At 36.6% G+C, this 13,329-nt stretch overlaps 1 protein-coding gene across 5 annotated transcripts in view; it reads left to right on the top strand.

Moving 5' to 3' along the window:
* Positions 1–13,329, top strand: part of TUT4 (terminal uridylyl transferase 4) — a 43,781-nt gene that overhangs the window by 10,089 nt on the left and 20,363 nt on the right. For all 5 annotated transcript variants that reach the window (XM_053984719.1, XM_053984720.1, XM_053984721.1 and 2 more), the window contains exons 3-12: positions 501–664; positions 3,506–3,622; positions 5,676–5,853; positions 8,006–8,094; positions 8,921–8,972; positions 9,532–9,601; positions 10,523–10,649; positions 11,096–11,215; positions 11,596–11,817; positions 11,977–12,151. In XM_053984719.1, the coding sequence (XP_053840694.1) occupies positions 501–664; positions 3,506–3,622; positions 5,676–5,853; positions 8,006–8,094; positions 8,921–8,972; positions 9,532–9,601; positions 10,523–10,649; positions 11,096–11,215; positions 11,596–11,817; positions 11,977–12,151 (1,314 nt within the window). The remainder of the gene's footprint in view (positions 1–500; positions 665–3,505; positions 3,623–5,675; positions 5,854–8,005; positions 8,095–8,920; positions 8,973–9,531; positions 9,602–10,522; positions 10,650–11,095; positions 11,216–11,595; positions 11,818–11,976; positions 12,152–13,329) is intronic.

Below are 13,329 nucleotides of genomic sequence, written 5' to 3'. Positions count from 1 at the left end.
GTGACTCCAGCAGCTTCCAGGCTGAGGGCTGGCATTGCCTGCTGACTGACTCTCTAGGGTCATTTGGGTGAACGTCTTTGAGGCAGTTCTCTGACTTACTTCCTTAAAAAAATGTGTTGTGTACAATAATTTTACGCCTAATATTTGTTGTTTCTTTTACAGTAGGGCATCGGGATCTTGTTTACTCTGTTCTGGATGGCAAAACCCTTTCTTGCTTTGAACAATTTAAGAGACTGTGAATTTGAAACACAGAATTAATCTGCCTTTTTATTTTGTGTTTTTGACAGGACTCTTAGTAGCAGATTAGTCTCTGAAGTCCTTTTAAAAGACTGGTTAACATACTGGAACGATTTGAATGTTTAAGGTGATCTTGGCCAGTGTTTGCATAAAAAACTGGAATGTAGCTCTAATTTCTGTCTGGTTCTTAGTGCTCTGTACTCTAATTTTCACTTTTCCTCTCCTTGAATTACTCTGAAGAAAGTAACTGTTTCTTGCTTTAGGTAAAATAAAGAATTCTGAATCAACAAAAGAACATGCATTGGAAGCGGATTATTTAGAAAACACTGGTGTTATTGATGAATCTAATCTGACAGTTGAACAGCAACTAGGATTGAAACAAGCTGAAGAACGTCTGGAAAGAGATTATATCTCCCGACTTGAAAAAGTAGGTTGGGTTATTTATCAGATAAAAAAGAAAATGTGTGTCCTCTTTCATTATCATCACCATATTTCTGGTTGGGTGGTATTTCTACTACAGCCTGCTGCCTCTGTTTCTTTCTTCTTAATAACAAGTCACTTTCTGATCTAAGATATTGTCTCCAGTAGTTGACTAGTTGTTCCTCATGGCAGATGATATGGGTTGGAAACCTAGTGTTCCTTTTGTGGCACATGTAGCCTTTGCAGAACAGTATTTTTTAAATTTTCTAGATCTGAAGGTTTACTGTTCCAGTATTTAAATTCGTTTAGGATCTCTGCTTTTTAGTGGCAGTAAGGTGTTGGCTTAATATTGGAGCAGCAATGATTCCCATGGCCTTTCCTTAAGAATTGGTCCATGAGGTGTTCCCAGCTCTGTATGTTTTGCAGTTGATAATATCTAAGGAGTAATACTTTGCTGTGATATTATTTAGTTGGAGGTTATTTATTGCATTTCTCTAACTTTTTGTGATCTCTGAATTTTTGTCATTTTACCTTTTCTGTATCCTCTTCCAAGTCAATATCTTTTACATTTATAGTCAGCATTCTGTTGCGTTTCCTACCTGTTCAACAAAAGTGTGGATATTTCTGCCCCTACAAGGGCCCCTGCTGAAGAATACTTGGCACATGCTTCTAGGTACAAGTGCTCTGAGGACAGTTCTCTCAGCAGTTTTGCTCCCACCTTACTGTTCTTTATTTAGATACTATTTATGGTCTCCTTTTGAGACTGATACTATGACAAGTGACAAAGACTGTAAAATTCAAATACAACATCTGCTGCTTCTTCAAGAGCTATGACTGATCTTTAAAAAAGGCAGCCCTAAGATTGGGTTAGTGCAATTGTTTGTAGCAGATCAGGTTGTCACCTCTGACCTGTTTTTTCCCTATGTGCTTATTAAAAATTTATTACAGTATTTTTCTGAATGCTAATTCTGACTGGTGTCTAATTCCTTGGCTCATCTTATTTAGCCCTTTAAAGATATTCTTACTTTCTCTTTCCTGATGATCTAGAACCTTCCTATTCTCTGTGAGTTCTTTCAAATACAGCTGGCTCTTTTATAGATTAGCTCCTTGAGTATCCAAGGACAAATTTCATAAGACCTGGCTTATTTGGGTGCATCTATCTTACACAAGTAGTGGTCTGTATCTTTTCTGTCTTGTTATTTTGAGTTTTTGCCCTTTTCATTGGAGTTAAGCATAATTTGATGATTTTAAAAGTCTTCACAATAAAGGCAAAATAAAAGTTATTACATGTCAGCCTTTCTGGCAACATCTATTAGCATAATACTGCGGACCAATGTTGTCAAGAAACACAACATTTTTCAAAAATACTTTTACTGCTGACACTCACTTTATTATAAAAGTATGGTAAAATATTTTTTATCTACTTCAGTCATCAGGCATCAAATACTTGAATCTTCCCGTGTTGCCAGGTGTAACTGTCTGTAGGTTGTTTTCCAAATGGATGTTTAATTTCATCTTACTAGGTACCTGTCTTAGAGGAAATAGGGTTAAAGAGAATTGGTAATTAAAGCAATATTTTAAATTGATATTTACTCTGTAGTTACAGAGTATCAGACTGTTTTTTTTTTTTTTCCGAAAGCAAAAGGTCAAACTCAGTAAGCGGTAAGTGGAAAAACTTGCCCAAATTTAACCGTGGTTTAGGTCTCCATATGGTAAGTCAAATTTGTTTAACTGATCTGTGGTCCACCTCAGTGTCTTAAAATGGTGTTCATTCATTGTTGTGTCACTTTTTAAACATCTGGTGTTTTCAGTATACTTTTTGGGTTTAGTAAATATAGATGTATTAAATTTTGGACAAAAATGTTAAAGTAGTTTTTTTCTCTCCCAGTTATTGGAAAAGTCTAACAGATCTGGAGAAAAATGAAAGTGGTTTTTAACCCTTTTGTCTCTGCAGTGAACTTTTCAAAAGGTTTCCCATCTCTGTAGCTGTGATCTGTTTAGAGCAAGAAGATACAATTGCAGGATGAGACAGATAAAGTGGGGTATTTGGGAACAGCCCCTTCTCTTTGCAGAGTCCTTTCTGCCTTTGAGTCCAGCAGGTCTTAATGGTTTCTTGGTGTCCTCTCGTGGACCCTGGGAAAACAGGTTCCCTTCTTCCCTATCATCTCTGGATGTTTGGCTGCTTGCACACTTGGGGATCTCCCAGGTGGCCACTCTCCATTTGGGTACTCCATCTCTGCCAGCCTATGTGTACAAAAAGGTGCTTGTTCTGCAAGTGTCTCCAATTCTGAGCATTCCAGAGCATCCATCAGAATGGAATAGCATCAGCCCTTGCCGGAGGATCCCACCTCGGCCGAGCACAGTGATTGGGAGGTGGCTGTGTTCCCCCAGGCTACCCGGCCACGCCCTTTCTAGCAGGGCAGAGCCGCTGCAGACGCAGCAGCAGAGCAGGACTTGGCTGAGCTGCTGCTATTTCCTCATTAGAGAAAGGTGGGGACATGCTGAGATTTAGCCAGTAATTAAAAGCTTCACCTGACAGGGGAATGGCTTACTGGTCTTTAGGTCAGCCTTAAGAAGTATAAACTCTTCAGCCTTAATCTTACCTCACTAAATTTACTGAGAAGTGTAATATTCAAGTCATCTCAGTTCATTCCCTCGCTCTCCCCACTTTTCATACAGGTAAAAATCCATTTCTGCTTGTTTCTTGAAGATTGCTTAATGTTTGCAAAGCACCTTTACATTAAAAGTGTTACATAATAGTTAAATAGAGTTTATTAATCAAAGAATTCAGTTTTTCAGGCACTACTGGTAGAAATATTTGTTTTAATCTGTGGCAATTTTTCCTCAGCGTTCCCCAGAATACACCAACTGTCAGTATCTATGCAAGCTCTGCTTAGTCCACATTGAAAATATCCAGGGAGCCCACAAGCATATTAAGGAAAAGCGTCATAAGAAAAATATAATGGTAAGTTAGCAAAATTATGGCTATTTTTTTCTTTTTTATACTCTTTTTTTAATTTTATTTTTGAAATCAAAATTTTTTTGTTGCGTGGTTTGTTTTTGGTTTTGTTTTTTTTTTTTTATCATGTTCATTTAGGTGAAAGTATGTGTGCTGAGCAGAGATCCACAACTATCTGTTTTCTGTTTAAGAGGAAGGGCTCGATGATTTGTCCAGGCAGAGAGGAAAGGACAGTTTTGGTCACTGCTTCTGAATTAGTATCTCTGAGTAGTGAGCAGTTCATCATACTTTTAGTAACAGAATACAAGGTAACTTAGGTGAGAAATATATATTACACAAAAATATATTCAGTTTTTCTATTCTCTGAAAATAATACCATTGATAGCAAGACCTCCAGGGGCTGGAGGTGGGGTTGGGGATATTGTTTTTATGGTTTTTTTTTACTTTGGCTGATTTGTGAAGTTTAGAAGAGTTACAGGACAGAAGGATTCAGTTCATTCATCATCACCCTGGGTTTACTAATGTGCTTAATATGAAAAACAGTTCTAAGGCTTACAAAGAGAAAGCCAGTTTCCTTATTAGATACCATGGTGCTGTGGTTTGCTCTAAAGAACTGTTACATGTAAGAAATCCAATAAAAGGTGCACAGATTTTCTTGCCAGCCCATTTTTGGAAATGCTGATGAAGAGCTACAGATTACCCAGTATGTTGGATTTTGTGATTTGATGGTTAAAATTACTCTTTCTATAACCATTCCCCGAAATTCAGTCAAATTACTTTTGCATGTTTCCATGGATTTCTTGCCATACTTCTGTTTTTCATTAATGCTCCAATTCTAAAATGTGTGCAAGTCATCACCTGGAAGACTTCAAATGCCATAAATCCATTAAATCTCAGAAAGTAACATTTTTACATTATGGTCAGTGATTATTTGTAAAGGATTCTGGTTCTCTCACTGTCTCCTAAATTGCATCATGCTTAAAAAAATGAGCCAGCCCTATGATTGATCTATAAATGCTTCCTTACCATGCTTTTCATCTGGGCATGAAGATGAGAATTGAGCAATGAGATTTCTTTAGCACTGAATGGAATTCTGGAGGACAAGGAGCAGTTTCACTTTTTAACACTTAACCCAGATAGCTTTATGTGCAGCATCGTGGTGATACCTATGTAACTGTCTTAAATGTTACTGCATAAAATGCTCCTGTTCACAGCTCTGTGAGATACATGACAATCAAATAAGCTCAGCAGCAGCTGTGGTTTCCCAACTCAAGAAAAATCCTAACATGGTGACATAAAAAAAACCCCATACTATTTAAAAAATGCTCATATTCTTTCTTACACTTCATTTGTTCAGATAAGAACAAAGAGTTGAGAGATGCAGCCTAGAACTAAAGAAACATTTTCATACTGTAATGTGTTTTCTTAGTGCATATTTATTTTATAGTTATTATTTATTTCAGTCATATCTTTAATGTAGTTGATGAATTCATGAAACAAGGGGTTGTTGTACTGAGTCTCAAATGACTTGATGCATCTGACACATTCTTTCTGTTGGATTGGGTGCACTAAACCCAGTACTTTCTGGAACCAGCTGTTTAAGCAGTAATGGGACTCAACTTATAAAATTTCCTTGGAGCTAGGAATACTTTTTCTGCCTCTGATAACTTTCCTTCAAGTACAATCCACTCTGAAAAGATCCATGTGGCTTTTCCAGCTCAGTTACTTTTATGATGTAGGAACAATTACAGCTTTTTATTTTCTTGGATGAATTCTGCTTCAGAACTGTCAGAAAATGTGGTTCAGGAATGGAATAGAGAAGATTCCCTCTCCAGTTGCCAGCTGTGAAATGACATTTTCTGTTTTAAACACTGACCATCTGCTCTCATTCCTGGGACCACACTATTGTATTTGCCAGTTAGGCCAGGCAGAGTTCCTCCCTTTGGAAGTGCTTGGTCAGGACACAAAGAGCAAACAGCGTGTTCCAATATAGCAATAAGAGATAGCCTTTTCCTCTTAAAATACCAATTTTTAATGACATCATCCACCAATTATTCAGGAAAAGCAAGAAGAAAACGAGCTGCGGGCGCTCCCGCCCCCCTCGTCTGCACAGTTGGCTGCTCTGAGTTTCACTCTCATCGAGGCAGCGAATGAACAAGGCATCTCAGATGAGGACTTCAGAATTCGGCAAGAGATCGTAAATGAGATGGAGAAAATTATTCAACAGCCCTTACCAGGTATTCATAATATTCTCCATTTGCTTTAGGTGAAAAAATTTCATTATTTTTATATATATTTTTGATAGCTTCATTAATGGTGAATGAGTGCATTTGGGGTTAAATTATCTTGATAGTGTACAATATTAATATATACAGGCTTTTTAAAAGAATTAATAAATATACAAAAAGAGGAAAATATGATTGTGTTTATTTGTCCTTCTTTTTGATGTGTTTATTGATCCTCTTTAAAGTGGTGGGATAAGATAACAAGAAGGATAATGTTTGACATTTGCTTCTTTGCATTGATTTCCCATCAGCTCCTATAGTTAATGCACCGGGAGTTTGAAATCAGATTTTTGGAGCTGCAGTCATGTTGACTTTGTGCTAACAGTGGTTTGGTGTTCAGTGCATCTGAACAGAAGAAAATATTAATCTCATTGGCAAAAAAGGTTTTGAATTTTTAATTTCATCTATGTTGGAATCGGGTGTTGTTCTGTATGGTCCATTTGTTTTAGAAATATTTTTTCCCCTTTGCTCTATAATAATACAGCTGTAAGAAAGATTTTGGTATGTGCAGGATGATCAGCTTTAGTTTTAGATGCTTTGTGAAGTACCTGCTTAAGCATAAGGTACTGAATAGAATAGGGGTTTGTAGGGTGGAGATTTGCTAATCTATTTGCTCTATAGTAAGTGGCTCCTAGTGCAAACTTCTGTTCTGGCACTCCAGGGAGTTTTCCACTGATAGTAGGAAGCATAGGACAAAGCTTTTTCACATAACATTTTCTACATAAATGCTCAGGAAAAGTATTGTTACTTTGTCTGGCTGACTTGTTTGGGCTGATGAGCTTTTGTGGAGGTGTAGGAGTAGTGGAACGGGAGTCTGTAATAGTAAATGACAGTTTATTATTCTCTTTTTCAAAGACTGCTATGTTTTAATGAATGTGTTTTCCTAAGTTGTAAATTCAGAAAAATTTAATTCATGCACTGTGTAGAAAACATCTGATCTTCTGGCATGATTTTCTCTTGAGCTCACATTAGAACTATGCAAAAATTCTTACTACTATGATAAGCCATTGGAAGAAATTGCATATTATTATTATTAACCATACAGACTTTGATTCTGAGCAGGCTGGTTTCTCAGCAGTGAAAATAGGCTTGAAGTATTTTTGTGTAAGATCTATTTTCTCTTTTAAGACTAGTTTGGCTGATGTTTCTGATTGAATGAGTTTGGTCAGAACACACATAAAGGAAGATACATAAGAAGAACCCTCTTTGCTGTGAGGGTGGTTGGACACTGGCACAGGTTGCCTGGAGAGGTTGTGGTCTCTCTGTCCGTGCAGATTTTCAAAACTCAACTGGACACAGTCTGGGCAACCTGCTCTAGGTGACCCTGCTTGAGCAGGTGTTGGATTTGGGAAGGATTGAGAACGCTCTCATTTTTCAGCTGGTTTAAGTATGGGAGACCCTAATTTCTATTGCAGGAAAGTTTTCATCTGCAAAAATTTCATCGTGAATTGTGATAAATTATTGTTTATGGACTAGCATAAACAAAATGCTATATGGGATAGCATTTCTCATATTATTGCTGAGTAGGTACTTCCTAGTTAGTTTAGATCTGTTTTGCATCTTTGCAGGTAACTGCATTAACTAAAACACTGACTGGACACTGTACTCTGTGCCTTGGATTATATTGAAGTTATACTTTAGATATGTATTTTGCAAGGAACTGTGTGTTGGAATTTGCTGATGGCATCAACAGATTGGTGCCTCATACAGAAGTCTGTGAGGCATCAAAGAATTTTATAATTGGCTAAGAGCTGCAGTGAAATCAAGCTGTAGTTAACAAAAGCTGTTATATAAAATCCTACACTGAGATGGTGACAGTTATTGTTACTTCATATTTAATTTTATATTAAAAACAAACAGAACTATTGCAAAAAATCTTTAAAACAACTTGGACATTTGGTGGTTACAGTATTTGAATTATTTGTTTTCCTGTGATGCTATGTTATGGAAATGCCTACCCCTCACAAGAGTGAGAAAGGGGTTCAGTGTTCATTAATCTGGGAGTGCCACTTGTGAGGTGCAGTATCTAAAGCAAGATATGCATCATCCACTAAAGAAAAATTTATTTACTAACTGTTAAATAATTATGTTTCTCTCTCTCCAGACTGTTCCCTGAGGATGTATGGCTCCTGTTTAACTAGATTTGCTTTTAAGACCAGCGATGTTAACATTGATATCAAATTCCCCCCTAAGGTGTGTAGATATTATCTTGTATTAACTAAGACTGGTTTTTAAATCAAGCCCATCCACATTTATTTCTATTCCATTGCCTTCATCTTCTTTTGGGGCCCATGGTGTTAGAATAGCACAAAGCATCTAATCTTAGATTTGATGTCAGCTGTGTTGTGGAGGAAGTTTTCATTGCTCTTTAGATAACTTTAATTCTTGACTTTTTTTTTGTTTTGTTTGGAAAAGTTTATGTTAGGCTTTTTCTAATTTTTTTTTGAGTAAGCACTGAAGCAGTATGAAAATACTTGGCTTGGCCAAGTGCTTCCATGAGCTCAAGATTCAGACTGTAAGCTCTTGTAGGATTCCTCCCTCCACTTTTAAAATTTGGGATAAAAGTGACATTCTTTAGATAATGAAATTGTTGTTTCATGTTTACTGAAATTAGCAGCACATTCTTGATAGACACTCAACTGCTGCACTTGCACGTGTTTCAAAAACTGCTGGGAAAGTCCTGACATAAAATTCTTTATTGCTGTCCATTTCTAGTAGTATTCATTGACAATGAAATTGTTGAATATATGGCAAGTGCTTTTATTTATCTGTTAATGCAGAACTAGAACAGAAGTGTTCACTTAGCCTTTAGTGTAGGCTAAGGGAAAGCTGGCTGTGAGGTTTACTGGCACCTGTTTTCACGGTGTAGACAGGTACAGTTAACTTATTAATACTGACAAATTATTTCACTTTTTTGAAGGACACAGTTACTAGTTGTGCAACCCAAGTAGTTTGAAATAAAATGTAAAATAAAATATTAGTCTAAATAAGTCAACCTGCTCTAATTTTGTCATTGTAGATGAGTCAACCAGATGTTCTGATTCAGGTGCTTGAGATCTTGAAGAACAGTGGTGAGTTTTAGTTGCATCTTATTTTCTATTTAACATTCCATCTGCTGCTTAATTATTTTTATACTTAAATTTTCTGTAAACTTAGAAAACTTGATGGGTTTTCAACCAAAGTATCTGGGCTGTTTTTATGAATGTGATTTTTATGAACACCAGTGCTTGTGTGAATGAGACATGAGAAGCTACAGCAAGAGAATGCTCCAGTTCAGGTTGCCAGAATTTGGGGCAGTAGTGTCAGATGCCAGAGCAAAATGTTTTAACCTCTTGTAGGATGAATTATAAGAGGTAAACTCAAAAGCTGCTTTCCACTTGCATATGTACATGACTGAAAGCTATTCCACGACTTCTTAAACTTGCAGCCTCATGGTTCTGTCAGGAGCACAGCCTGGCTGTCTGATGCTGGTGGTGAGCATTAAAAGTAACCAGAAAATATTGGTATTGCTTAGCTACGCAGCACTTGTTCTGAAAAACCATGGTATAAATATAATAATTTTAAAGACAGAATTGGGAAAACTCTAAGAAACTTTGAAACAAAGTGTGTTTTTTCTCCTTCATTGCTTAGCTGTCTACTCAGATGTGGAGTCGGATTTCCATGCCAAAGTTCCTGTTGTCTTTTGCAAAGATGTTAAAAGGTATGTGTGACTGAAAAAAGTTTTTAATGAGCTACTGTGCTTGTTCATAGTAGCTGCTTGCCAGCACTCCTGACAAGTAGTATTACTGTAACATTCAGCTAACATTTGTATTAAAAGGGAATTACAGAAATGTAATCTAGAAAGAAAACTACTTTTGTTTTTGTGCTACACAGAACTCACTGGGTGTAGGAATCTTACATTGCCTTTTAGTTAACCGGGGGAAAAGTGGAGTGGTTTTCAGTTATTTAAAATTTTTGCCAGCAGTTTTAAGCCAAGGCTTTAAAAACATTTTATAAGATACACGTTGCCAGAAAGGGCACATCATCTGACAATTTCAGTAAATTCCTAAGAAGTAGCAACCTCCAAAATGAAACGTGATCTCTTGACTGGCCAGAGGTATGAACTGAAACTCTGGGGAAGTAAACGTAACAAGAGTGGGCTTGTCTTTTCCTGTGTTTGTAACAGAATAGAAATAATTGTTCTGAGAAGCTAAAGGAAAGTTTTTAGAGAAGCTGTTTTGTGGTTTACCTTAATGTAACTCTTAATGTGCAGCAGTCTGGGTTATTAATTAATTTATTAGTTTGTTTAAGTGTTTGGAATGTAGACAATATACTTGGCAATTTAATTGTGCAAGATAACATAATAAAGTAAGGGCAGAACTTAACAGCAAATTCTTAATGCTGTTTTGTATTTGTCACTGTAATGAACTTCTGTAAGTTCTAGATGCAGTCAATAAGCTAATAGTAGAGAAAATGTAATATATTCTGTAGCTTTTTGTTTAAAAAATTCAGGTTCTTACGTAGGGAGACACTGATGGATGTTTTTATTACAGTGGGTGTGATGCCCCACCTCCCCCTGCCCCAAGCATCATCTATATCACAAAGTGATAATCCTTTATCTGTTCTGCATTTGTGATTGCAGTGGTTTGACATGCAAAGTAAGTGCTAGGAATGATGTGGCTTGCCTTACAACTGACCTGCTGGCTGCACTTGGTAAACTGGAGCCTGTCCTGATTCCCTTGGTTTTGGCTTTCCGCTACTGGGCTAGAGTAAGTTATTTAATTATCCTCAATACTTCTTTTTATGCACTGTGTACAATGTACTGTGTAATGTACCATGAATGTGTTTGTGGAAAGGACTTCATGCCACTGTTTCACCCCACCTCCATGTGTGAGATGCCACTGTACAATAGCACATTTCAGTGTTGACTGAAATTCTAGGTGGCAGCATAAATATGTCCCACAATCACAAAATGTGGTGAAACTGAAAAGAATAATATATGATAAGATAGTATTCCTTAATGCACTGTATGAATTGCTAGTTTGTATTCTGTCTGTACGTGACATGGCATGACCACTGCAGTTTCTGAGATTTAGCATTTTGTATTTCACTCTAGTACGTTTCTCACATTTCTTTAGTATTTCTCCTTTTGTAATAGATTGTAAACTAAAATTCTGGTATTACATCAGAAAAATAATTATTTCTTCTCTTACAGCTCTGTCACATTGACTGTCAGGCTGAAGGTGGAATTCCCTCATATTCCTTTGCCTTAATGGTGATATTTTTTCTTCAACAAAGAAAACCACGTATTTTACCATCCTATTTGGGCAATTGGGTAAGTGATTTTGTTATATAGTAACTTCATTATTAAATTGTTGGCATTATTTCTGTGTTCTGCAACCTCATAAAAATGCAGAATTTGATTGCCGAAGAAAATGATAAATAAAGTGTATTGGTACTTCATGCTCACACAGATGATGCTTGATGATTCTGAAGGCTTTTTTAAAAGGCACTTGTAGCAGGCTGTATATTTGTCATCTGTGTTTTGGAGAAAAGGCAATTATTTTCTTCTTTATTTCTCTGAATTTCTGTCTCTGACATCTGTTAATCTTGAGGGGTTTGAATACCACAGTAGTCAGTGTTACATTTGCTGAAAACTGTTGGTTGTATGTATTATATACAGTCTTGTTTCAGAGCCACTTTAATTGTTGTTAGATTGAAGGCTTTGATTCAAAGAGGCCAGATGACCACCAGCTGAAAGGGGTGGAAGATGAAGAATTTGTAAGGTGGGAGTACAAACCACCCACAAACGGTGCAACAAAAAACTCTGTTGGAGCAGAAAGCAAAGCTAAAGTTGAACAACAAAAAGGTGGTGGCAAGAAGGCAACAAGCTCAGAAGTGGACAACCAAAGCAATGCAAAAGAGAAACATGGGATTGTAAGTCCTGACTTTATTTAATTGAAAACCATTTGCTATCTCTCATCCCCATTTTTTTTTTTTTATTTTTAAACATTGATGTTGGATGGAATCAGGACAAAAAAAAAGGGGAATATTAATTTCTTATTGCAGTTGAGCACTTGTGTCCGTGTTTTTCAGTCTCTCTTAGCATTCAAAACCCCTCACCAAGTTTCATTGGGGCAACTGTGGTTGGAACTTTTGAAGTTTTACACACTGGAGTTTGCTTTGGAGGAATATGTCATCAGCATACGGGTACAAGAGCTCTTAACCAGAGAGAATAAAAACTGGCCTAAGAGGCGAATAGCCATTGAAGGTAGGCTATTAACCCTTCCCACTTCTGTAGTCATCCTGCATTAGCATCTTTATTTACTTAACTTGCAAATCTGTTACAAGAATCTGGACAATAAGTCTTTTAAATATATATTTTGTCAACTATTTAGTCCCGTTAAACAAGTTTTCTCTGTCCAAAAAGCAGGGAAAGTCATTGAGTTATAGAACAATGTGTGGCATTCTGAATTGACCTTAACAATAGAGAAATTGGGTGTTTGAGGAAGGCTAAGAAACCATGTAAGGTGATATTTTCATAAAAGCATGAATAATGACTTTTGAACACTTTCTAGAGATGTTGCTGAAGTGGCTTATCTGTAACACTTGAGGCGATGGAGAGGACAAAGAAAATCATACAGACAGAGAATGGGGTACAGAGGTACATTGAAGGATGAGTCAATAAGGTACAAGAAGAGTGAGAAGGAAAGTAGAACAGATAAACAAGCAATGTATTCTCGAGGCACAGGTTGAGTAGTGGATGTTGAGATCACTCCTGTGACTTTTAATTTCCTCTCCCAATTCTTTTCTTCAATCACATTTAGCTAGAATGTAGAGAAAAAGTAAGGAAGTGTTTATTCAACATGTGGGATGTAAGGTGGCAGGACAAATCATTGAGGAAGAAATGAGAAATAATTTCAAAAAACCAGATTGTATTCTGGTTCTGACACCTGCTGTTATTGGGCTAATTGTGTTCTTGTTTGCTTTATGTTCTTTTACTTGTCTTTTTTTTTTTTTTTTTTTTTTTCCAATGTTAAGTTTGTAGCTGATGTTATGAAGTAACAGAATCTCAGTTTGGTACTATCTTCCAGGCAAACTTATAGCAACTATGCAGGAACTCTTTTTGCTTGGAAAACATGTTTGATCTAGAAATCGTTAGGAAGGACTAAGAATGGATCCTGGTGAGATTGGTTCATACAATCCTTACATCCTTAATGTTACTCTTAGACAAATGAATTACTTAAGGGAAATAAATCCTTCCTCAGTGGAGGAAAAAAGTTTCTGGCTGGCGTCTGTGTTTTGCCTTTGTATATTTATTATAATTTCTAGTTTAGAAATTTTCCATAATATAATGGTGCAATATACCCCTGGCTTTCTTTTTGAGTAACACTGTTTAGAATTGTTTATGATAGTCAGCCGTTCATGGCTGCACGTGGGTATGTTTTG

Source organism: Vidua macroura, chromosome 9, assembly GCF_024509145.1.
Source record: "Vidua macroura isolate BioBank_ID:100142 chromosome 9, ASM2450914v1, whole genome shotgun sequence".
Taxonomy (NCBI): Eukaryota; Metazoa; Chordata; class Aves; order Passeriformes; family Viduidae; genus Vidua; species Vidua macroura.
The sequence above is the reverse complement of the archived record's forward strand: the minus strand, read 5'-3'. Positions and strand labels throughout refer to the sequence as shown.